This window comes from Chanos chanos, chromosome 4 (assembly GCF_902362185.1).
Source record: "Chanos chanos chromosome 4, fChaCha1.1, whole genome shotgun sequence".
Lineage (NCBI taxonomy): Eukaryota > Metazoa > Chordata > Actinopteri > Gonorynchiformes > Chanidae > Chanos > Chanos chanos.
The window spans coordinates 35,194,300-35,218,526 of record NC_044498.1 but is presented as its reverse complement, the minus strand read 5'-3'; the positions used below and the strand labels follow the sequence as shown (position 1 = coordinate 35,218,526).

The window sequence follows — 24,227 nt, the reverse complement described above, 5'->3', positions numbered from 1 at the left end:
GGTTTTTGTTTTTTTTTTTTATCAATGTTGGCAGTAGGTGATTCGTTATTTTTTAACAGGGGGCATGGCCCAATGGTCACTGACACTACTCTATAGAGTTTATGAGGGGATGGCAGGTTAACAAGGGGGATGCATTTTGGTCATTTTGCTAACAAGGTGGAGGGCATCCCCTCTCATCCCCCTACAAATCATCTACTGGATATTAGTATGTAAAAATTTTAAACTGCAGTCCAGTGGTATTGATTATCATGTGTTTCAGGGTGTTTGTCATTAAAGATATTTTAGAAGGTGCCTAAAACAAAAAGAGGTGTTTTGATACATTTCTATTTACCACACAAGCACATGTGTAATCTCTGTCAAACTCAAATTGTCTGCATATCTGATATTTAATCTGGCATCCTGGTATAACTCTCATCTAGGATAAATCCTGCTTTTAAAAACTGTTCCAGTACAAATGCTTCTCTCTGAGATATAATAAAACAAAATGTTTTTTTCTGTTACAGAAACTTTCCCTAAAAAACACCCAAACCTATTTTTACCAGAGTCCCCCAAAGGAATTATGTTCAAATAATTGCTAAAACTGTCTTTTTGCAATATACACATAACTATCTACAGTTCCCAAAGAATGTAGCGAAACCAATAAGTCTAAAATTGCAATCTATTGAGCCTTAAACAAATGTTAACCTGCTATTAATCTATTAATAAGGAAAAACATCGCCACATGCTCAAGTATATCTCCATTTACAGAGCTGAATCGGTACGCACATGGATAATTAGTCCTGTGATTCCAGTATTTATTGAATATACGCGTGTGCACAGTATTAGAACTGAGTCAAAGATTATTATATACATATTTATACCATATTTGTAGATATATTAACGACAGTAAATATTTAGTTTAAATGATGCCAGTCAATTCCAGTCCAGCCCCTTTACCGCTGACAAAAACCGCTCTTCCCTAACCGTACTACGGCGCCTGCAATTTGTGAATGAAACGATCAAATCCGTTTTATAAACTCTCTGTGTGCCCATGCCCCACCCTCAGTACGCTGACGTCAGTAGCAGGGTTTGTACTGCCGACGTGCACGGGCGAGAAGGAGTGCAACCATGCGATCAAGTAGGGCAGTGTTGTAACATCGACTGATCTGAAGCCTCATGACCCCCTTAAATGCACCTTTCGACTCCACATGCTTTGTGTCAGATCATCTAATTAAGTGCAATTTGTAGTTTTTGTAATGAAACTGTGAACAGTAGACAAGTGAGACGTTGGTTTTCCGTTTCACTCGTTGCAGTGTGGCTCACCGTGGAGGAGGATCACTCCCAAACTTATCGGTAGAAGACCGCGTGGAAAGTATTGGCTTTAAAGGGACCCTGCAAACCACATACTGAGCGCTATCGATATGGAAAAGAGTAACACACTGGATTCAGATCGGGACAGGCAATACTGTGAGCTTTGCGGGAAAATGGAAAATCTTTTGAAGTGCGGTCGCTGCCGAAACTCGTTTTACTGCAGCAAAGAGCATCAGAGACAGCACTGGAAAGAGCATAAACTGATCTGTAAAGAGGCCGAGAAGACACAGGTAACAAACCAACCTGTCAAAACTCCACAGCAACCACAGGATGACAAGGGGGGCTCTGAACCGCTGTCACAGAGGCAAGGCGATGTCACGACGGAGGGGCGAACGAAAGATTTAATTAATAGTGCGAAAGAAGGTGACAGCAAACAGCCAGGGGACAGTATCAGTAACAACGCAAAACCAAATGAAATAAATCAAATGAATTCCCATCTGCCAAAACTTGCCACTGAATATATTGTTCCATGTATGAACAGACATGGCATATGTGTTGTCGATAACTTTCTCGGTGAAGAAATTGGACAGTGTATACTGAAAGATGTAACAGCCCTTCATAAAACGGGAAAATTTTCCGACGGTCAGCTGGTTAGTCAAAAAACGGATTCTTCCAAAGACATACGAGGGGACAAAATAACGTGGATTGAAGGGAAAGAACCTGGTTGTGAGAAGATACGCTTTTTAATGAGTCGCATGGATGACCTAGTCAGACACTGTAACGGTAAACTGGGAAACTTCGAAATATATGGCAGGACCAAAGTAAGTATTGCACAGAAGTATTCTGCGCGCTTCTTAACTTGGCTCGCCCCTTAAATCAGAACGTGACATGCCTAAAGATGAACGGTGAATAACTCCCATTTAGACAAGACTCCATCCTGAGATTTATTCATGAACATGGTCATCTAGTTTGGCTAGACTTCATAGAAAACGATATAACTTTTGTTTTCAAATCACCTAAGTAAAAGGTTCTAAATTATGAACTGTGGAAAGGGAATTAAAGGGAACAATACATTATTCATAAATATCTGACGAAATTTCAGTCAGCTCAGATCAGTCCTGTGGAAGACGTTTTTCCTTTTTTTTGTGTGGGTAGGCTTCCTGACAATAAATTTATGTGAGGGCTATCAAAGGGGATGTAATATTATTATAGTATTACCTGTAATCTTCCAATTTTTTATTTGCTCAAGACAGCAACTAGAAGAGCAGACTAGCTCCTTCAGCTGACTAGGTACTTCAGCCAACAAATAATTAATGCATTTATGTGTGGTTTCTTAGTAAGTGTTGCTGATTAATTACTAGTAATCACGCTTGTTCAAGATAATGCTCAGATGTTTTGGCACTGCTTTCAAAGCCTCTAAAAATCACACCCCTCAAAGTCATATACAAGTGTTTCTTTTAGATAGCCTGTACATTCTTATACAATGAATGCAATTGTCATTCAATTTATAATTGAGGTTTTGTTAAGCACAAACAGGACTGTTAATTATTTTTTTAATTTGTTTGTTTGCTTAGTTATTTTTTTTACTTTTCTTTCTTTCTTTCTTTCTTTCTTTGCTTTTTAATCTTGTAAGTAGATTTTTACACAGATTAATAATTTAGTCATCACATCTAGCCAAATCTGTTCCAAACCGTGTAAATTTCCTTCAGATATTTTAATTTATTTTAAAGCTGATAGTGAGCCAAACATGTTGTGTCCAAAGTTAGCGTAATCAAGCCTGAAGAGGCTTTCACAGAAGGCCATTTTATTTTATGCCGAGTTTGTGCCAGTTATTACGTAAATTTAACAATTTGTTTCTATTGAATTTCATCTCTTTCCATTAAAGATGAAACTTAACGGATGAACCAGCCTGTAATAAATGTTAATGAAAAGGCTTTTAAACAACAACAAAAAATGTATCCTATTTGTAAGGTTTCTGGTTCAAAGCCACATCTGTGATCGTGAAAGCATTTGATCTTGGGTCTTGTAGTATAGAACATGTATGGTTCGGTTCTTGTAATGTTCTTTCTTAGAAGCTGTGCTTACTTAAATGTTTAAGAAAAACAGAATCATTTTGTAATTCACAAGAGTGTTTTTTCTGGGGGGGGGGGGGGGGGGGGGGGGGGGGCTTGAGTTTCTCTGTTGAAGCATGAATGCTGATCATAGCTTTTAGAGAAGCGAAGCTAAGTTTGTTTACTAGTCTGTTCACATGTCTGTCTGTTGGTCTGACCAGGGACGCTGTGTGTGAAAACTGTTGTTTGGCTGGCATCGATGAGAAAGGAAGTTGTGGGTTATATCAAACTGGAACTACTAGAGGTTTTTTTCCCCACTCTAGGTAGCATATAGCACACACAGATGTATGGAGTCATTTTTGAATCATCCGTTTAACTGTTTAACAAACCACAAGCCACTACATCTCTATCACAGGTTTATCACTGATGATAGCAGGTAAAATTGCATGGTAATTATTATTGCCCCTGTAGCCTAGGTCTGAATGCTCACAAATCTTCCCAGGATTGTTTGCGCTGGGAGATGACAGCTTACGTGAAACAGCCGTATCGTCACTTTTCATTTAAGCCGGGTCCTGTGTTTGTATGTATGGGTAAATACGTGTTCGTCTGTTTGTGTTGCTGTGGGTGTCAGTTTGTATTTTTGTGTGCATATGTAGGCATATGTCTCTGAGTATGCATGTAAATACATTTATCTTCTTGTCTAGGCATTTAAGCTTCTTTTTTACTAGCTTGCTTGCTCACTCACTCATGCTTTGCATGTGACCTAAGAACCTCCGCCCACCCCTACCTCCACCCCTCCAAATCACACCAGTCCTCTGCTCTCCCCTAGTCTCTGTCCGGGGGGTCTTGTTGTCCCATAGCACATCTACAACACTGATACGTTCCACTGTCACAGCACATGAATATTACCACTTTACACCCATAAGTGATCGACTATACCAAAACATTTAGTGCAAGGGTGTCAAAATCCAGTTCTGGAGGGCCGTGGTCCTGCTGTTTTTCCTTGTCGACCAACTAAACACAATTTCTGATTGGCTGAAGAGCGTGCACACCTGTTTTCAAAGTGAAAATCAACAGGTAACTAAGAGGTGAAAACAAAAATCGGCAGGACCCTGACGCGCCAGGACTGGATTTTGACACATGTGATTTACTGTATGAGTGTGTGCATTTATGGGGGGGGGGGTGTCACAGTTCCAGTCTTTTTCTACAGTACCCCTACCATATAAAGCTTTGGTGTCTCAGTGGCGTGACTGTGAAACTTTTGACCTTGCTTTTTCAAGACCTCTTGACCCACGGAAGTCCCCACTGCAGTGTGGCATTATACCTTAGCCAGCTAATCTCTCTTAGTTCTTGACCTCGTTTGCGTGGTATGTGCCTCACTCTTGACCGTGGCTTTGACTTTATCGCTGAAAAGCTTTCAGAGTTAGCTTAGCAGGGATTAAAATGAACCCGTAAACCTTCTCTCAGCTTGTTGAAGAACTGCCAAAGTATACAGGTATCTTATTTACTCTTAAACCTGAGGGAAACCTGTTTGCTCATATTGTTTCACATTCATTTTTAATTTCAAATTAATTTTTGGAATTTGCACCATAGAACACAAACTTTGCTTATAAGCTGTTATATAACAGTAGGTAAATTGTTTTCAAAAACATATAAGAACTTTTTTTGACAATTTCAGCTATGCTTCCACATTTGTTTTCTTTTCCTGGTCTAGTTGTTTGATGCAGTATATGTTTTCTTTAGCTGTTTATGCTGTCCAGCTGGCCTGCAGTGGTTGTGACATTACTGACATTTGATAAAATTGTTTACCAAAAGCACAAATTCCAGAGGTTCAGAGGGTTAGCCAGGATGCAGTGCACTGACAGAGAAAGAGCCACCCACAGACAGCTGAGAGAAAATCACAGAGAATCACAGCGTCTTTTTAGAACTTATTTTCTGCTCCCTTTGAGCTAAACATGTAAGCAGTTATGATTATGAAATATAATTTCTTTCAAACCTCCAATGGGCAAACTGTATGAGGCCTTACTTATTTCCTCAATTGGTTATTCAGTATGTAAACTCAAAAATATTATGTGTTTTGATAGTAGATGACGTATTTTGTAAAGTGAAGATGCTGAGAAGCATGAACAATCAAGCATCAACATATCATGCATATAGAGTTCCATAGGCCTTCATATTGACTCTTAGGCTGTTCTGATGTTTACTGTAGCCTCTGTGTACAGTAATTAAAGAAGAAAATCTATACAATCTCAGGACCGGAGTCTCATCCAAACCAATATGGCTTACACAAAGAATCAAACAAAAATCCTGCTCTCATTATCTCGTAGACCAACACACAGGGTGGATAGCTACAGGAGAAATGTAAAGAAACATAAAAAAAAAAAAAAGTTTGAAATTATTTTTTTAATATGACACTGTTCTTCATGCACTCCCTTTCTTTAGGATAGCATACAGAAAAAACAGTCTGTACCTTTTATATTTGCCCTCAAGGGAAGTGAATATTTTGTAAGCATCAAAAGCCGACAGCTTCGATAAAGTTTTGGATATGTGTCACATCAATAACAGCACTTGTGTCTTGCTGATTTTGCGTCTGACAAATACATATGTACCTCTGATAGACTATAGAAAAAGCCTGCTGTAAATACAGGATGCTTGGCTGAGCTGGAGATTTGAATGGCACACATAGAAATAATACGTATAGAATGTGGAAGTTGCTGCCTTTGTTGACATTTGGCCTACATTTTTTGTTGGTCTGCGCAGAGAGGAAGTCATGTGGTCATGGTTTTACAAGGTTGCAGAGTGCTAGATACAATGAATGGTATAGGCTATTCAACAAGCTTCTGACTCAGGTGATTGTAGACTACTCCAACCTCGGTGTTTCAGGTCAATCTGTTTCACCTGTATGTTTTGTTTTTGTGTGTTGAGTCTCGAGAGGAAAGCATCAAAGCTGCAGTGCTTTTGAACTTGAGCGTTTTTTTTATCGCTGTCAATCCCAGACTCTGGGATTTAGGAGGGTTTAATTTTACATTTTTATTGGCTTATTTAATCCATATTAAATCCAGGCCACCATTCTTACCATTCTGTGGCTGCTTGTTCCTCCAGCTGGGATCCAAGGTTGACCTCAAGGAAAAAAAAAAGAGCTGTTGTTTTGACAGTTTGCAGCTGTAGGATGACTCAACAGAAAAAAGCAAGATAAGATTGAGAGAATTTCAAACGTTTCCACTCCTTTCTCTGTGCCCAGAAATTATGAGCGAACCTGTTTTCTGGACGGTGTTTTGGGTTTCTGTTTCTGTTTAGATCGTTTCAATCATCAGTATTCATGAGCACAACAGAGGGTCAGATAATTAAACGAAGTCTGTGTGAAGTTAATTATGTTGGAACTTGAATGAGCCTAGTTGAGTGAAGTTAGGGATAACTGGCTGACACAAGTGACTGATTCATCGTCGGTGAGCAAATTTAGTGATTGGTCAGATGCCACATCATTCAGATGTCATTTATTGCAGTTGTAGGTTCTTCTGGTGTGCTCTCATGGGCCTTTTGTTATTTTGTTTTTTTTGAAGCTTTGTTAGAGTTTATTATCAGAGATTAATTTTATTTGCCTGTTAAAAGTGGCTTCTTAATCTTGGTGAGGTTAAACCTTCCATTTCTGAAACAAAGTAGGCTAATTGTATGAAAACAGAAACACACAAGAAGTCCTACAGGTATTTAATTTTATTTATTCATTTATTTATTTATTTACAAATGCTCATTGAAAAAGTGAAAACTGTAATGAAATAGAGCCATAAAAAATTGTCTAAATAATAGTTCAACACATTGTGATTGTGATTGTGATTTGAAGTGCGACATGATAAAGTTAACTTCTTTAACATCTTTAACAAGTTAACATCTCATATTGCTGCTAAAAGCACATAAATGCAGAAAAGCCTGTAAGAAGAATATTTTGAAATATTTATGTTAACTCAGTGAAAACTAAACACTGACAAAACACTACAAACTGTTTAGAACTTTAAAAAATGGTTTTCTCACATAGGGCAAAAATACCAGCAAATGTTGTTTGGTTTGATTCAGGTTGACATCTGTATGGTTGGTCCGTGTGCGTGTGTGTTTTTTGTTTTTGTTTTTTTTTTTTTTATTAAACTTGCATGGACCTTTTTTCCCATTCATTCATCATAAAGGTCTGTGCTGTCTGAGATGTTAGGGGTAATGTCCAATTAGACGTCCTATGTGTGGTTTAGTAATTGTACCTGGTCATATTGTGATTTTTTTTTTTTAAAGTTTGATTAGCTGTGCAGTTGTAGAGTGCATGTGTCACCTCCATGATCTCTCCTCATGTCACACAGGGACACATAATGTTAATCAGATGACTGTGAGACATAATAAGATTGAAGCAATGCAGTGCATCCTGTTGCTTGATGAATATCTGCAGCTTATAGAATGAAAAAGAAAAAAAAAAAAGCACCAGATACCTTCACACAATAGAGTCGACCCCCTCGTTAGTCCCACCCCCCTCCCAAGTGAGTAACGTGTTCAGGGACAAAACGAAAAGATGAAAGGAACAGCATTCGCTAACACAGCATGGGGGGGCACACGGTGGCTCAGTGGTTAGCGCTGTTGCCTCACAGCAAGAAGGCCCCAGGCCATCCCAGGTCCTTTCTGTGTGGAGTTTGCATGTTCTCCCCGTGCTTGCATGGGTTTCCCCCGGGTGCTCCGGTTTCCTCCCACAACAAAGACATGCACGCTAGGATTAGTACTCCTGTCAGTGACCTTGACCAAGGTTCCCGGGTGCCGGCGCCAGACGCCCACTGCTCCTAGTTCATATTGTGTGAGTGCTCACCACTCTAGTGTTTGTGCTCACTGGTGTTAGGATGCATTAAATGCAGAGGGTGCTTTTCACTGCTCTAGTTTGTATGTGACAAAGTTCTTCTTCTTCTTCTTCTTCTTCTTTTTCTTCCTCTTCCTATTCTTTCTCTTCCTCTTCTTCCTCTTCTTCTCCTCCTCAGACATTTGATTACCTAGTCATTCTCACACTGACTGATTGTCAGTGGCATTAATGGGTATCATTAGCTGATCCTCTTATAGAATGAACACAGTGTTCACTCTGACAGTGCAGAATTAAATCCTTCACCTGTCACACTTTCAGTTTATCATGAGTCAGCCTGCCTTCACCGTCTCAGGGGCAGGAGCACTTCCCTGCAGTTCCTCCCGTATGTGAGTTCACAGGTACCGGCAATGTAAACCCCAGAGTGGCTGTTTCTACAAATCTGTGTCATGGATTGTTACTAGGAATAGAACCGGTAAATATTTGGGATACAAGATGGTCCTCCCAATTTATATTTCACATAGAGGGAATTGCAACTTCATTGTATTTAGATGTCTGCAAATATTATATACTATTTTTTATGTGTGCATATGTGTATGTGTATACATGTATGTACTTAAATTTGATTTTCTAGATAGATTTTTTATTTTATATTAGTGTTTTCTGTCAGCCAGTAGGTTCAGCCATTTAATCACTGAATAAAGTTCACTGGTAAGGCAGTGGTTCAGCAGTTTGGTATCTGCCCTCATTGTACTTATTGTGCTGTTGAAAAAAAAAGGCAAAAGAAACTAGGTCATTGCTAAACAGCAGTTCCTTTTACGGCTGGGTCCATATGTCACTGATACTATGACAAGTTATCCTTTACCAGTCTCAACAGTCAAGTTACCCACATTTGGAGTCAGCCCCTCGGCTTTAATCCAGACCCTCATTCCTTGTAATATTTCTCTTTCTGAATGACTGCTTGTGCTTGAATCTTGATAAGCATCTAGTCTGTTAAGAGAGTAAACCTCTGGTTTTCCCCCAAAACCTCCTAACTAAAGCACTGTCCAAGATTAAATTGATAACATCACTGTGAAAGCAGAATTACCCAGAGGCGTCGAGCTCCCACAGCATAAAGTTTCCCTCTGTGTTAAGCAGAACTTCACCACTGTCTCCAGACTGTGCACATCACTAGAATTTTCTTTTTCTCATCCAGGCTTACATATAAGTTCAGTCTGACTCTATTTGAGATGCTTCAGTCAAGTGTCATTTCACTTACATGCTCAGAATTTACACATGCAAAGCAGAATCTCATTAACAAAACTGTCAATCATAAATTTGTAAAAAATAAATAAGTAAATAAATAAAAAAAAAACAGGCAGAAAAAACTAGGAACAAGTTGATAATAAGATACCACACGACTGTGTTGACTGTTGACTGATAACAGATTCTCTTGAACCTATCAAATAATCCTTGGCTTTATTTATTCAGTCTCCCTACCGGCAAGTCTCATCTCACAGGTCTTTGAATACGGAACGGATTTATTTATAGTTTTTGTGTTCGGCCTTCAAAGGTTAATTGAGTGCACAGTCAGTGTTGGGAAAACAAAAATAAACACAGACCCAAGGCTAGTTCTGCTTGGAATTTTTCCCTGTTTAAACTGAACTTCTCTTATCGAACAATCAATCTAAATATTATTGTTCCATTAATTAGGTGTTTTGGAATGGCCAGTGAAACTTTGATTTCCCAGAAAATGGAAAACAACATGATGTTTACATCATCTTGTTTTTCTAATCTTGTGTTTTTTTTTTGTTTTTTTTTTTTCTCTTTTTGTTAAGCACTGTCATGATTTTTAGACTTTTTTGTTGTTGTTGTTGTGAATCATATATTTCATTTCATTTACCTTTGCGCTTGTAGATGACATTTGTGTAGCTTAGTCACAGATATATTTATTTGTTAAAAATTTTATTTTATATATTAATTTTTTTGCCAGTTAACATACAACAACTGTTCATTTCCTGGCACTCTGTTAACGCTGTATCTAAGAAAAACTTCTGGAGAGTGTAAAATTGTTTGACTGGACCTTTTGCCATCTGTATGTCTGCCGCTATAACCATAGGACATGTCAGATCAGATACCTCATGGGTTTAACTAGATGTTTTAATGTATGCCAAATACTTTTACTGCACTGTGAAACTGTCACTTTCAGATAATGTCACTCCTGCTGTCTAAAATGTGGGTTGAATTCTATACTTCAGTGCTTCTCAAACTTTCGGTCATAGTGCAACCTCTGACGTAACCATCCAGGTACCACCCTCAACCCCCGTCTCACAGAAGCCATAGAAAATCTCAATGACTAATGTAGACAGAATGTACTGAAGTTTGGCTCTTGGAATTTTTTTCATGTATGCATTTAATTTTGTTCTTTAGGCCATGGAGATTACCACATTACACAGTTTCACCCTGAAAAAGACACATAAAAAGACAAGGGGAAATGACAAATTTGGCAGTTTACAATTTAATTTTTTTCCCCACATTAATCACCACAAAATAAGCAAACAATAAAAGAGTCTCTGCCCCAGTATTGCTGTAGCAATAGTCTGACTATTGTAGTGCACTACAGAAAAACTGTCAGAGAAACAGGAAAAAAAATTCTCTGACGATGAGCCATGGGTACGTCTTGATCAATGCCTATGCTGAAAACCCCGATTCAGCAGCATATAGATGATGCCAAGAGTGGTCACACCATCCAACTGAGACAGTACGGTATTGAAGTGGATTATTACACAGCGCTGATTGGCACTAATGCAGAAGAGAGTCCAGATATTTGTGTGCTGATGTCAATTCAGGAATTTTGGTTGGAAACCCAAAGTTCATGACTTCAGCACGTCTATTTTCCTTGCGAACAATAATACAACAAGAGCCACATAAGGGGGCTGTCGTAAAGTGATTATCGGACAATGTGAAATATGTATTTAATTGTACAAGTTGAGTGTCTGACAGAGCATCAGCGCACAAATGCATTTTATTACAGTTGTAAAGTAGAAAATGGTAAAACCTTTTTGGTATTAAAATTAAATAGTTCATTCATTCATTCATTCATTCATTTTCTAAGCCGCTTACCTTCATCGGGCAGGAAGGGGGGCACCCTGGACAGGTCACTAGTCCATTGCAGAAATTAAATAGTTATTCGTTTTAAATTAATCATTTTCAAAGTTTTTTTTTGTGGTTTTTGACGATTTTCCAGTTTTTCAGGGCAGACGACAAATTTCTGCCATCACCTGGGGTACCACCAGGACATGCTGCATGTTCCCCAGGTGATGTGAGTTTCACGGTTTTAGAACCATTGCTGTAAGTCATATTCTTTAGTGCCCTTAAAGTACTTGTAAAGTTAGCCCACAGCACTTGTGTAATAAGCATGCATGAATTGTCTGAGGTGATCACATAGCAGCACAACTAGTGACTCAAAAATAGCCTTTTTTTCAGCACTGAAGGGAGGGACTTCCTGTCACAAATGTCGGTATGTCTTTGGACATAACTACAGAAGTATATGGGCCAGTACTACAGGTAGTGTCCCTAGACAAACATGCCAAAGGTTTCTATTCACATCCTGATGCTTTTTGGTTTTCTGTTTGTATGGATGAAAATACTGTGAGTATGTGAAATACTTCTATTTTAGACATTCAGAGTACTAAAACAGTGGTAATATATTTCAACGTTCGGTGTGTGTTTACTGTATGTTTGTGTACAAGAGGAAGAGCCTTCCGGAAATCTCCTTTCTGTCAGGCAGCTGCACCAGCAGGCCCCAGTGGGAGCCTCCATGCCTTTAGGATGTGTTGGAGTGGTTTGGAGAACAAACCCATTCTTCTCCTTTCCCTGAGGATTCCGCTTCACCTTCCCTCCACCGTGCCCGGCGTCTAACACCCCTCCATGTCCCTGTTTGTCCTATGGATATGGTGGGAAAGTTCCGGACTAATGAGGAGTGTTGTGATGACCTGACCAACCACAGTCCTATGCTTCTCACTGGGGTCGAGCCTCTCTCACTGAGTGCCAGCATAGGATGAATCTAGCTGTGTGGAATGTAAACAAAGCGCACAGCAATAGGGTTAGCCTCCTAATGAGGCCACAGAGGAACGCGGAAGAATGACTCTGCGAGCGAAGTAGGGAGGCCCCTTTACTAACATCCTTTACAGTAGGGAATGGTCCATTTAATGCACACAGTCATCCGTGAGGAGAGTTATTCTATATCTCGGGCACAATAACTGTTGCATTATGGCTTTGAATCGGACAATTGCTGGAGATGGCTGTACAGCAGTTTAACGGTCATCCCATGATTTGGGAGCCTGGTAATTCCATGTCAGTGTACAACACCTGATCTGGAAAGCCTCGAACACACTGCAGGAATATCCAGACATTAGAGGCAGTCAGTGGTGCAACTCTAACTCATTCTTTTAACATGGTCTACCATGTGACTAAGACTCTTATAAAAACTGAACTATAATCTTATTTAACACACAGTGCTAAATAAGTTGCTTCTTATTTAGTGGGATTTTAGTTGTGTGGTTCAGAAGAGAACTTTTCCCGTAGTCTGTAATTTTTTCTTTCTTTTTCTTTTTTCTTTCTTTCTTTTTCTTTTGGGCCCTGCTGAGGAAAGTAGCTCTGTACCAAATGATCTTGAGCACCCTGCTTTAATTCTTGATAGAATGTAAATGGATTCTGTTGCTGGTGACTGGTCAAAAGTACCCCATGTAGTGAACTAAAGCAAAGAGATGGAGTCAGTTACACAACATTGCTAGCAAGTTTATGGACCCATGGTTTGTAACAGCAGAGTGCTTGGACCTGTAGGTTCTTTAACTTGTGGCTTGAACTTCTTTAAGTTCAAGGCACAAGTCGCAGATTGAAACTTCACAATCAAGATGATGAAAATCTTGATAAGTCAAGAAAGAAAGTAGTTGCTGCATTTCCAGTCATTTTGTTCTTAAGAAGGGTTTCGGGAAGTGTGAGAAGGGGCGGAAGGTGTGTGTGTGTGTGTAAAGGAATAAGAGGGTTTGTTTGGACATGGGAATCATATCTCTTTGTTTTAATCATCTGGGCTTGAGTAAAAAGTCCTCCCCTGCTGGAATTCTGCATTGTTGTTGACCTGAAAGTGATAGTGACTCAGAGCAGTAAGAATCTTGGCAGGTGAAAGACAGAAATTACGAGTACGTCGACGCGTCTTCACAGGACATATCTTTATGGTTAATGAGAGACAATGCTGAGTCCCTTGGATGTTTCTCTGTGCGACCTTAGACACTCTTTCCTGACAGTTTAGTTACAAATATGTTTACCCGTCCCAAGCCATCCCCCTTGAGCCTGGAAGGCCAGTAGTGGATCTGCAAAACTAACTCACGCACTGCACGTAGCAGGATCGTTAAAATACTGCTTCCCCTGGCAAGAAGCCAAGAGTCAGGAGTGTACAGCAGCACCCCCCCCCCTCTCTCTCTCTCTTTCTCCCTCTCTCTCTGCCTCTCTGTCTCTGTCCTTCCCTCCCTCCCTTCTTTGCTCTCTTGTGGGGGGTGGACTTGATTTCGGTGTTTGTGCAAAATATGTCATGCACAGTGGAGTATTGGACTAATCGGGTGCTACTGAAGGTTAATCCAGGTATGATGAGATGCATAAGAAACACCTTTCAGTCAATGGGTCATCCCAAACCCTCCAGACCACCAAACATGCGTGAGCTGACCTGCCTATTCCATCCAACAGGACCAACAGACACGCGCACACACACACACACAAGAAAAGAAAAAAATCTTTAGGTTTTTTGCAAGAGTCTCTGAAGCGAGACTTGCACCCCTAATCTAGATGTGGGTCTTTTGGAGATGGCTTTGAGGAAGTTGATAGCAAGCATACCGGTGGCTTTCTGTATCGCTGAAAAGGTGCAAGCAAAATGTGGACTGACGCAAGTGGAAGTGTCGAAGTATGCAAGTCGGAAGAATAATACAGCTGTGAGACGTGCAAGATGTGTCTTAGCTGATGGCTGGTATGGTTACAAGGACTATCGATGAAACATGTCATAGGATGAGCTTCAGTCAGATAGAGAATTTAATGCTTTTTTTTTCTTTTGGAAGCACAGGACCGCCTGTAGCATCCAACTGACCTCACACGCCAGAGGTTTGGTTTTTTTTGTTTCTTTTTGGTCACTTCAGTTTTTAGCACAAGTGACTCCTTTACCCTTAGACAGACTTTTGAAGTTCACTCTTACCATTGCAGTCAAAATGATATTATAACCTTCAAAATAGATACAGCCCTTGAAGCCATGTTTCTGTCAACCAAATGTTTTACAAAGCCGTAATCAGTTGCAGTTAAATTATAGATTTTCAACATGAGACAAATGACTTTCATATGTACAGACCTAACACTAGAGCTATTCATGAGCTCACTGCAGTGTGTGTGTGTGTGTGTGTGCATTGCATTTCAGATTCAGGCCCTAGATTAGACTTCGCAGATAACAGCACTATCAGCATTAGGTTACATAGTAGTGATTCAGAAGAATGATGGTAAGCCAAAGCTTGCTTATTTAGTAACTTACCTTAGACTGCTATTATATGAAGGTAAAGGTGCCGGTGCCATGTGCAGTGAAAGGTACATTTAACAGAGGACTCAGTGAGCAGTCACTAAATGAATTGCACCAGTAATGGTGTATGCGTTAGGGCAAGCTTACAGAAAACCCAAGAAGAATACTTGACCCGGAAACCCCTCTGTGTAAATAAAAGTAACTTTTGTGTCTACCTTAATATCATCTTTCTGAGAGCGAGAAACTGTTGTGACAACCTTTTCTTAATCCTAAATCTCTCTGTGTGCAAACAAAAATTGGAGCACAGTGGATCTTTTTGAAAAGGAGACGTATATTGTCTTCTATAGAGGATGGTTTACTTTACCATACTTTGTTCAATTTGGCGCAGGTCCAAGGCAGGAGTTTAGTCTACCCATTGCTTGTAATAATGTTGCTATGGTTTTCCGCTGATCCGGGTAGGTTCTAGTATTTGGAAGGAATACGTTTTCGAAAATACGGCTTAAATTTATGAGGATTCCAACATGTTGAGCGATTTGTCACGCAATTTGACCTAGCATACTTTGTATTTCTGTTTGTCTTTAAACTTTAAGGCTCTTTTTTACATAAATTTCTCACATGTTTAACTGCATTTTTGATGGTGAGGAGTTCAGCCTCCCAGACTTTGTAATTCAGTAGGAAATGAGGGAACAGAGAGGAAAATTTTGCTAAATGCTATTTAATATGAAAAAGTAAAACACATTTAAAATGCTAAGACTAAAAAAAAGGCCAAAAAAAAACCCCCCAAAAAAACAAAACTCACATTAGGAACAACTGAGGTGTGGAGGAATGTGAGTGAACGTTGTACTATTATGTAAATCATGCTTTTCATTACTGTCGCCGCCATCATGTGAGCATATGTAAACGAGGACACACATGTATCAGATTTGCTGTACTTACACTGGTAAATATTCAGTGGAATTGCAGAGCAACGAACACTCCCCTCATTGTTGTCATCACAACATTTTTTTTAAGTAAATATGGAACAGATGTTGACCCCTCCCCCTCGTCCCCATCTTGTTTCCTTGAATCTGAAATTGTTTACGTGTTATCTTTTTCTCTCCTCGTCTTCTTTTGCTTCTTCCTCTTCTTGTGAATCATTGTCTTCTGCAAGTGAAGGTCAAATAAAATGCTGACTTTGTAAACGTAAGTCACTGGTGACCTGTGTCGCCAGCTCTATCCAGCTAATATGTCTGCTGTTCTACAGTGTGTCCCTGTAGACTTGAGTTCACTGTGTAAGGGGAAGTCCAAACATTAAGTGCTGTATTTTTGAAATGCAGGAGATCCCAGAGTTATTAGCCGTAGCTGAAGTTGGAAGTTATGTCGTAATTCTGTGGATCTGAGTGCATTACGCATTTATCTAAAACAAATGTGAGCATAAATCTTTGTAAAGAAACAGAGCAATTTCTGGCTATGTTTTCTGTTTGCTTTAAATACCAATAGTCCACAAATCAGAAAAGACTTTACAGCCAACTCCCCTGTGGGATCGCTTAAGTCATTAGTGAAGGAAGCGGCACAGGGAAGCTGCCATGTGGTGTTATTTACTCTATTAATTTAGCAGCCGTTAGAAGTTTATTGTGTTGGCTGTAGATGTTAGGCGACACACGGCATGCGGTGGACCAGGTGGGTGTGAGGACAATAGAGTAGAACTGTGCCAGAGCAGCTAGCATACACAAATGTGATGAATAAATAAGAGCATGTTTACAGATCTAAAACACAGTCACTTCCACTGAAACCTCTTCCTTCAACCATGCATTTGAGTCACACCTCAATCTCTCACACCATATTTGTATATGTTCAGTTCGGTTTTATTTGTATAGTCCTTTTTACAATCAAAATTGTCTCAAAGCAGCTTTACAGCGATCAGTGCCTATGTATGTGTGTGTGTGTGTGTTATGTAAATATATGCTATATATGTTCTATATAATTTGTGTGTGTACATATGCGTAGTTATTTAGATATTTGTTCATTCTACTTTATTTATTTACATTTTGTAATTTTGTCATTTATTGAAACCTATGCTTTGCAACTTGCGCTAGATGAGAGCAAACACCAGACAAGTAAATTATAAATTATAAATTATAAATTTATGTGTGAAATGTGCGCGCAGAAATGTTTCTTTTTCATTCGCTGACCTTAAGGCCTTATAATTAATGAGCTGTCGTTCGTCTGTGTTCTGGCATGTTCCCTCCTCCTTATTGTGTACACAAATGATTTATACACTTTTTTCTTGTTGTTTACAGGCCATGGTGGCTTGTTACCCTGGAAACGGAACAGGATATGTGCGGCATGTGGATAACCCAAACGGAGATGGGAGATGTGTCACATGTATTTATTACCTTAATAAGAATTGGGATGCCAAGGTACGTGACCCCTGTGATGTCTCTCACACGTCACCACCAGGCTGGGTGGCCTCTCCTTTGCTTTCAATCGCACTGATGTGATCAAGGCTCTGAAAATGTCCAATCAGTGTGTAATCAGGGAATCAAACATCTGTTAATAGTGTTACTGGGACCTTGTCATTTAGACACACATGCTGTCTTGCTCAGTGATCAGCAGGTCTTTAAAGGTCTTCATCCTGTACGTAATAGGAAATGGAAAGTTTGGGAAATGCCAGATCAGCACATAATTCATCTGTTAAGTTTTTTTTTTTTTTAGGTTTTCGACGTTTGGATATGATTCTGGATGATTTAGCTCACCATCTCATTAGTGTGACTGCACATACTCAGCTCTGTTGTCAGACTGAACACACACACGCACACGCACACGCTGCATGGCGTAGCCTGGTATACGTGCTCTCTGGCTGGTCCCATTTCAGCTTAATCCCATTACAATTATTGAGCCACTAATCTGTTACGAGAAGTGGCTAGAGAGCTATCAAAGTCACTTACCAAGTCCACTGCTTCACCCAGGACTGTTACAATTAGTGCCAGAGAGTGTAGTGTTAGGTGCTCTCAGTTCTACACACATTTCTGAACTGCCACCTTCGTGACCATGTTGGACAGTTATGGCCTGATTGTTGAAGTGGGCCTGTTTTAGCAAACGTTTCCCCTTAGATTAGCAGTAGCACATTAGCACAGTCGGTTGATTGACACAATCAGGCATGTTGTAGCAAGATTGGAGGTAAAATGTTCAGAGTGCAATGCTGAGGGGAAAAATGGATTGAATAACCCTCCTGATGGCCCCTGGAAAATATATCTGTACTCGTATAGAGTGGTATGACAGTTGACTTCCAAGTGACTGTTCATCATGGAGAAAAATTACAGAAACATTTAACTGCATTTAAACATTACCCACATGTGTGTATGTGTATTGTACCTTGTGTTTTAGTTGTCTTTGCTTCCTCCGTTGTTGTTGTTTTTTTGTTGTTTTTTTTCCCCTCACAGAAAATGTCGCCCTTGTCACTCTTATTACATTGTGCTGTGTTTATTAAATTGAATGTGTGAACCTTAAGCTGCTGGTCTTGGTGTTGATGAGGTTCACTATGGTAACCCACAGTTGCTAGGTTACTTACCCTCTATCACAAAAAGCAATTGTTTGTTCTTTCCTTTATAAAGTTTGATCTTTTTTTGTGTGTAGAAAAAATCTCTAAAGCTTCTCATTGATAAATATTACTAGTCCAGTGATTGTATGTCTCGGAGACCAACAATTAAAAAAGTGTTTTTGTCTGTATTAACGTAAGTCTGTATTAACGTAAAGAGCTTATTTGTGCGTGTGTGTGTGTGTGTGTGTGTGTGTGTGTGTGTGTGTGTGTGTGTGTTTGTGTTTGTGTGTTTGTGCATGTGCAAATTTAATTCTTCGCATTCGTCTTAATGTCTGTCCTGACCTGAATCTCATTTCTTATCTGACCATCACACCAAAAATGGAAATTGTGTATACCAGTCCTATACCAGTCCTGTTATTTGAGTTTTACGCTACATATTATATTATTCTGTATAATGTTTTAAATGTTACCCTGTCACAAGGAAGGCTCTTTTGTCCTAGCTGTAATGGAAAATTAAGGTCATAGTGTGAGAGCAGTATTAACACACCCTTCTCTCTTTGTCCATAACGTCCCTGCATTTTGCCATGTAGAAATGACATGTAAGCGTGACAAGCGGAAGACTCCCTGCCTAGTGCATTATTCCAGCACGGCTGTCTATAGAAACCATGCTGGCTCCCTGGCCTTTATTTTTGGTCTGTTTATATTTTAACAGCGGCTTCCTTGGAATGATATGAATACACTGTAGTTCCTGGAAGAGGTCTACTCATTTTAATATAATGTGTGTTTACTGGAATACGTATGTGCAGACAGCTGACCCAGTAAATGACTGATGAAGCCTTACACTGCATCCCCTCACACATGTAGGAGCAGAGTTAGTTTGAACTGTTGTCACTTCACTTGTTGGAGTGACTGTAATAGCTTTGTGTGTGCGTGCGTGTGCGTGCGTGCGTGTATGTGCGTGCGTGTGTGTGCATGTCTCTGTGTTTGTGTGTGTGTGTGTGTGTGTGTTTGTGGGCATGTGTGTGTTTGTGGGCATGTGTGTGTTTGCGTGCATGTGTGTGTGTGTGCGTGTGTGTGTGCGTGTGTGTGCATGTGTGTGTGCATGTGTGTGTGCGTGCGTGCACGTGTGTTTCTGTGTCTGTGCTTGTGTGTGTGCGTGCGTGTGCGTGCGTGTGCGTGTGCGTGTGTGTGCGTGTGCGTGTGTGTGCGTGTGCGTGTGTGTGCGTGTGCGTGTGCGTGTACGTGTGTGTACGTGTACGTGTACGTGTACGTGTACGTGTGCGTGCGCGTGCGTGTGCGTGCGTGCGTGCGTGTGTGTGTGTGTGTGTGTGTGTGCTTGTGTGTGTGCGTGCGCGTCTGTGTCCGTGTCTGTGTGTGTGCGTGTGCATGTGTGTGTGTGCTGAAACAGCAGTTATCCCCCCCCGATCCTGAGTGATTGGTGTGGCTTTGCGTGAGAGCAGCGTGGCCTGGCGTATCGTCTGTGTTAGAGGTTAATCCTCGCGCTCTTTCCAATCTGGCTTTCCACCCTGCTCCCTCTTTATCCAACCAGTGCACTTTTCCTGTGGATTATTCTCCTCGGTCCCTGTTCAGGAAAAACGTCCCCGCTGCAGATTCCTATCCTCTTCACTCAGGGCGTGTTAGTGTGATAACTCATTGTTTTTGGGTTTTTTTTTATTATTATTATTTTGTCTAAGTATTATATATCGCTTTCAGGTCCTAGTTGTGACCCAGTTGTGCTGTTGTATTTTTATTAAAGTCATAGTTTCTTTGCCATAAGAGTGGAAGTGCATACAGACAGATTTGTGACAATTAATAGGATCTGATATTGCAACAATGATACTATACTTTATTACAGTATCTTGAAATATTTGTTTGCCCATTGATGTCCCTCTTTATCACATTGTTATTGTAATTGTTATTGATTGGCCACCTTAAGTAAACATAGTTAGCAGAGTCTTGAGTTAGACCAGCAGAGCTCTCCAGACGTCTACCTTAGCCTACTGACTGCTTGAGTCTGGGTCTTCTTTTTAATTACATGCTTGCATTCATTCATGGCATTAGCTGGACCAAAGCTTCTTGACTCATTTTAGTTTGTTCTGTTTGTTCAGGAGTTGACATGTGTGAATTGCAAAACTTTTTTTTTCTCCTTAATCTCTTCAGAAACATGGGGGTCTTCTGCGGATCTTTCCGGAAGGTAAAGCTCAATTTGCGGACATTGAGCCCAAGTTTGACCGCTTGCTCCTCTTCTGGTCCGATAGACGGAACCCTCACGAAGTACAGCCTGCCTATGCTACTAGGTTAGTCAGCTAAGACACACACACACACACACACACACGCATACACACACTCACTGGTCATACTTACAGACATTTATACTGCGTGCCTCTGAAAAACACATGACAAACCTGAGATACTCTGACACACTCATTCTCTCTCCATGCAGGTATGCCATAACGGTGTGGTATTTTGATGCAGATGAGCGAGCTCGAGCAAAAGAGAAATACCTAACAGGTACATTTTCATTTGGTCCTCATTTGTTATATCAGCCACTTGTAAATGTCTTATGCAAATGCAGTTGTGTGTGTGCAGAAGAGAGCAGGAGAAGAAATAAGAGTGTGTGTGTGTTTGATAGCAGGTCTTTGCATGTATGAAGCTGAAAGAATTTCCCTTATTATTTTTGTCTGGTGGTAGAGAACAGCAATACAAGTATTCCCTCATGAGCCCTCATGTGTTTGCTATTGATATTACATTGAGTTTAAAGGTTATCTGAAACCACCCCAGTATCTATCCCTATATTTACATTTCTCTCTCTCTCTTCCTCTCTCTCTCTCTCTCTCTCTTATTCTCTGGCTTCATTGCCATGTTGCAGGGTCAGGTGAGAAGGGAGTGAAAGTGGAGCTGAACAAACCGTCCGAACCCAGCTAATCTAAAGCTAACCTTGATCAAAACAGAACCTTCAAGTGCTCTGCTCGTAAGACAAAAGGAATCATTGAAAAAGTGTCAGTATGACAGAGTGGGAGATTGGATACTCAGAAAAGAAACCTACAGACTTCACCGATTTAACTGAACTTTCTGTCAAACACGGCTGAACTTCGGACATGGAATATGAAGTTATTTTACTCACAATGACTCTGCGTTTTTTTTTTTTTTGTTTTTTTTTTCCTTGTTGGTTTTATGTAAAGTAAGCATAAATGTAATCAGTCAAGGCAAATGCTTCACAATATGGACATTTGTCTCATCTTCATGTTCTGGTTTTTCATTTACGTTGAAAGGCGTAAAACAATACACACCTTGGTTCATTCTACAAACAAAAGACATAAGCTGTATTGCTGTAAAGGCATTCTGAGCTTGTGAGGAAAAACCTGACTAGGACCAATTTCATGCATTGTGTCAGTTTTAAAGCTTTGCTGTGTTATTTCAAGTCAAAGTGATTGCTCTTCTACCACTAAGTGGTGTCAGACAGATTCTTTGCACATACAAACACGCATTACGTAACGTACTTGTAAATCTTGTATGTCTATCAGCCTGCAATACTGAGGATCGTGGGGATGCCCTTGAACATTAGGGTCTCTTGATCTATGCCTATATGTGTCACTGTTTTGTTAGTGCATTACTTTGTGAACAAAAAATCACATTTAACTGGGGCTGCCACACTAGTCACTAGTGTCTTAATCAAAAATGTATTATGCTCATTGTGCCATCTAGTGGTCACTAAATATCGATTGCATTTCCTTTGCATTTTCTTGATATTTGGGGCATTTTTCTCTGTTTTTTTCCCTCTCCTTCATTTTATCCTGACTCAGAATCATTCCTGTTCACAACCCAAAACATATTCAGTCACTGTAAGTTGGATGAATAATGTGGACAGATCAGTAATTTTGAGACTCAGAACACAGCTTCTTGAGTTAATTTTACAGGTCACATTGGAGCTGTCCTGTTTAAATGAATAGTGGTACCGTGGTTATCTCAGCCTTTTAGGACGTTGTTCCAGGTATTGGTCCTTTGTGTTACAGGGTATAGATAGGCTCTGTGTTTAAGCCTACAAAGAGGTAATCAGTCTACGCTGAGCTGCTTTTGACCTCTTAACTCAGGACAGCCCACATTACTCAGATAGGACATTTGGAGTGCACTGTGCCATAGCCTAGACATACTGTAAAGGGCTTTGATATTTTGTATGTTTAGACAGCAGTTTCTCCTACAGAGTACCTATCGACTTAAGTGTTCCTTAGATATTCTTTGGACTGCCCCCTTGTGCACTGGAGGTAACAGTACTTAAAAGACAAGTAGTGTCAAGACTGAGAAAGACATATTGAAGGGCATAAGGGAAATTGTCCAAATGGTCCAATGCAGGGTGATTAGAACACTCCACACTGTGAGGGATTAGGTAATGGAGCGAACCTTTTGCTTTATGGCGTTTCAAGGCTATAGATGAGCAACATTGGAGCACTAATTTATCTGTAGTGAATTACTTCACTGTATATAACAACTAATAATGTTTGTGTATATTGAATCTGACTGAAACATTTTGAAAAGTAAAGAGACTTTAGCACATCTTTGTATAGACACTGAATGTCCTGTACTATCCCTCATGATAACAGTGCTTCATAACATTGTTGTTAAGTAGGTGTGACATCCCTTACAATGTACTACCACCAAGACAGGCTGATTTTTATTCATTTTTAATATTTAAAAAAAAAAAAAAAGCCTGATGCATGCCTAACCATTTATTACATCATAGGAAGGCATTATGATATCATACATAGTTACAACAACTAATATTATTTTATAGACAATGATTTAAAGTGCTACAGAATTATGACATCTGTTCTAAGACTTCAGTACTATGGCAACATGCAAAGGGTTTTTGAATTTTGTGAATTCTCCCATTCAGTCAAGAGTATAGTGTGTATACACTGTAAGTACCAGAGTTTGTTGTAATTAATTTATCTCCAGTTGTGTGAATCAGGGAATGGTATGCTTGACTAGGCTGAAATTTGTATACAGTACAATATAAATAGCAGAACTCCTATTTACCCTCACCTTGATTGATTGTCTTAGATGTTCATTCAGAAGTAAAAACATCAATGCTAGGTGCTCAGGTAAACAGCATGTTAAATATTCACCAATGAAAAGCAGCACTTTGATTCGCTCATCACTAGATCCAAGTTGATTTGTTCAGACTCCCTTATTTAAGATTGCGTCTGGCTGCTCACATCATCTTTATCTCCTTAGCAGACTAGCAATCATGCAAACCTATTGCTTAATGCAGTGACTCTTTAGAGTGAGAAATGGTTAAGACATGATGTTTGTACAGAACATAAACTGATACACCCAAATGCAGTATTACATTTGGTCAAATAAACTCAACATTGTGATGTAAAGATGTCTTGTACGTAGTGTGTAATAACTTCTAAAGTTCAGTGTTCTGTTTTTTGACATAGTTATGAGATGGAAGTATGCATTATTTGAAAATATCAGAGTTCTTTTTCAGATATGCATGCTCTTGTTTCATCATCTAACCATATTAGTTACAATTTACAGCATATCTCTGAGTTATCTCATGGAGTTCCAATGAGACATACTGTCCACCCTGTACCACATTGAATATTGCAGAAATGACAGCTCAGATAATCTACAGTTCCTATGTAAACTTTACTCGTAACAACTGCTTGCTAATACAGCAATATTCATAACTTCATAACAATGTACTGTACACCAACACATACTGTCTCAATTTTCATTATGAACTTGCTGTATCACAGATGCTTTGAAGTAGTTTGAAAGCAACAAAGTAGTCTGTTCTGCTGTGTGATACAGTAATACATTCTTCAAAGATATGGTTAAGACATACAGTTGAGCAATCGATCGGGGCGCTGCATCATTCTCTTTTATACATAGTGGGTTAAATGCCACTGGTGATGACCTTACTGGCTTTAATTCAGTGAGATAAACTTTATATAGTCTTCACACATACTTAGAGCAAAGGTAAGTGTACTAGCAATGGATGGGTGCAAA

The 24,227-nt window shown here is 39.7% G+C and overlaps 1 protein-coding gene across 4 annotated transcripts; it reads left to right on the top strand.

Annotated features, from left to right (window-relative positions):
- Nucleotides 1–1,128: 1,128 nt before the first annotated feature.
- Nucleotides 1,129–23,631, top strand: egln1a (egl-9 family hypoxia-inducible factor 1a). 4 transcript variants are annotated; one of them, XM_030771456.1, is made up of 6 exons: nucleotides 1,129–1,565; nucleotides 1,620–2,111; nucleotides 16,972–17,091; nucleotides 20,373–20,509; nucleotides 20,656–20,723; nucleotides 21,082–23,631. In XM_030771456.1, exons 1-6 carry the CDS (start codon nucleotides 1,401–1,403, stop codon nucleotides 21,135–21,137), a joined length of 1,038 nt encoding a protein of 345 aa, XP_030627316.1. In that variant the 5' UTR covers nucleotides 1,129–1,400; the 3' UTR covers nucleotides 21,138–23,631. The 4 variants fall into 4 exon arrangements, with proteins under 4 accessions (XP_030627316.1, XP_030627317.1, XP_030627314.1 ...); XM_030771457.1 differs by having other exon boundaries at nucleotides 1,129–1,645; nucleotides 1,739–2,111; XM_030771454.1 differs by having other exon boundaries at nucleotides 1,129–2,111; nucleotides 21,088–23,631.
- The last annotated feature ends 596 nt before the right edge of the window (nucleotides 23,632–24,227 follow it).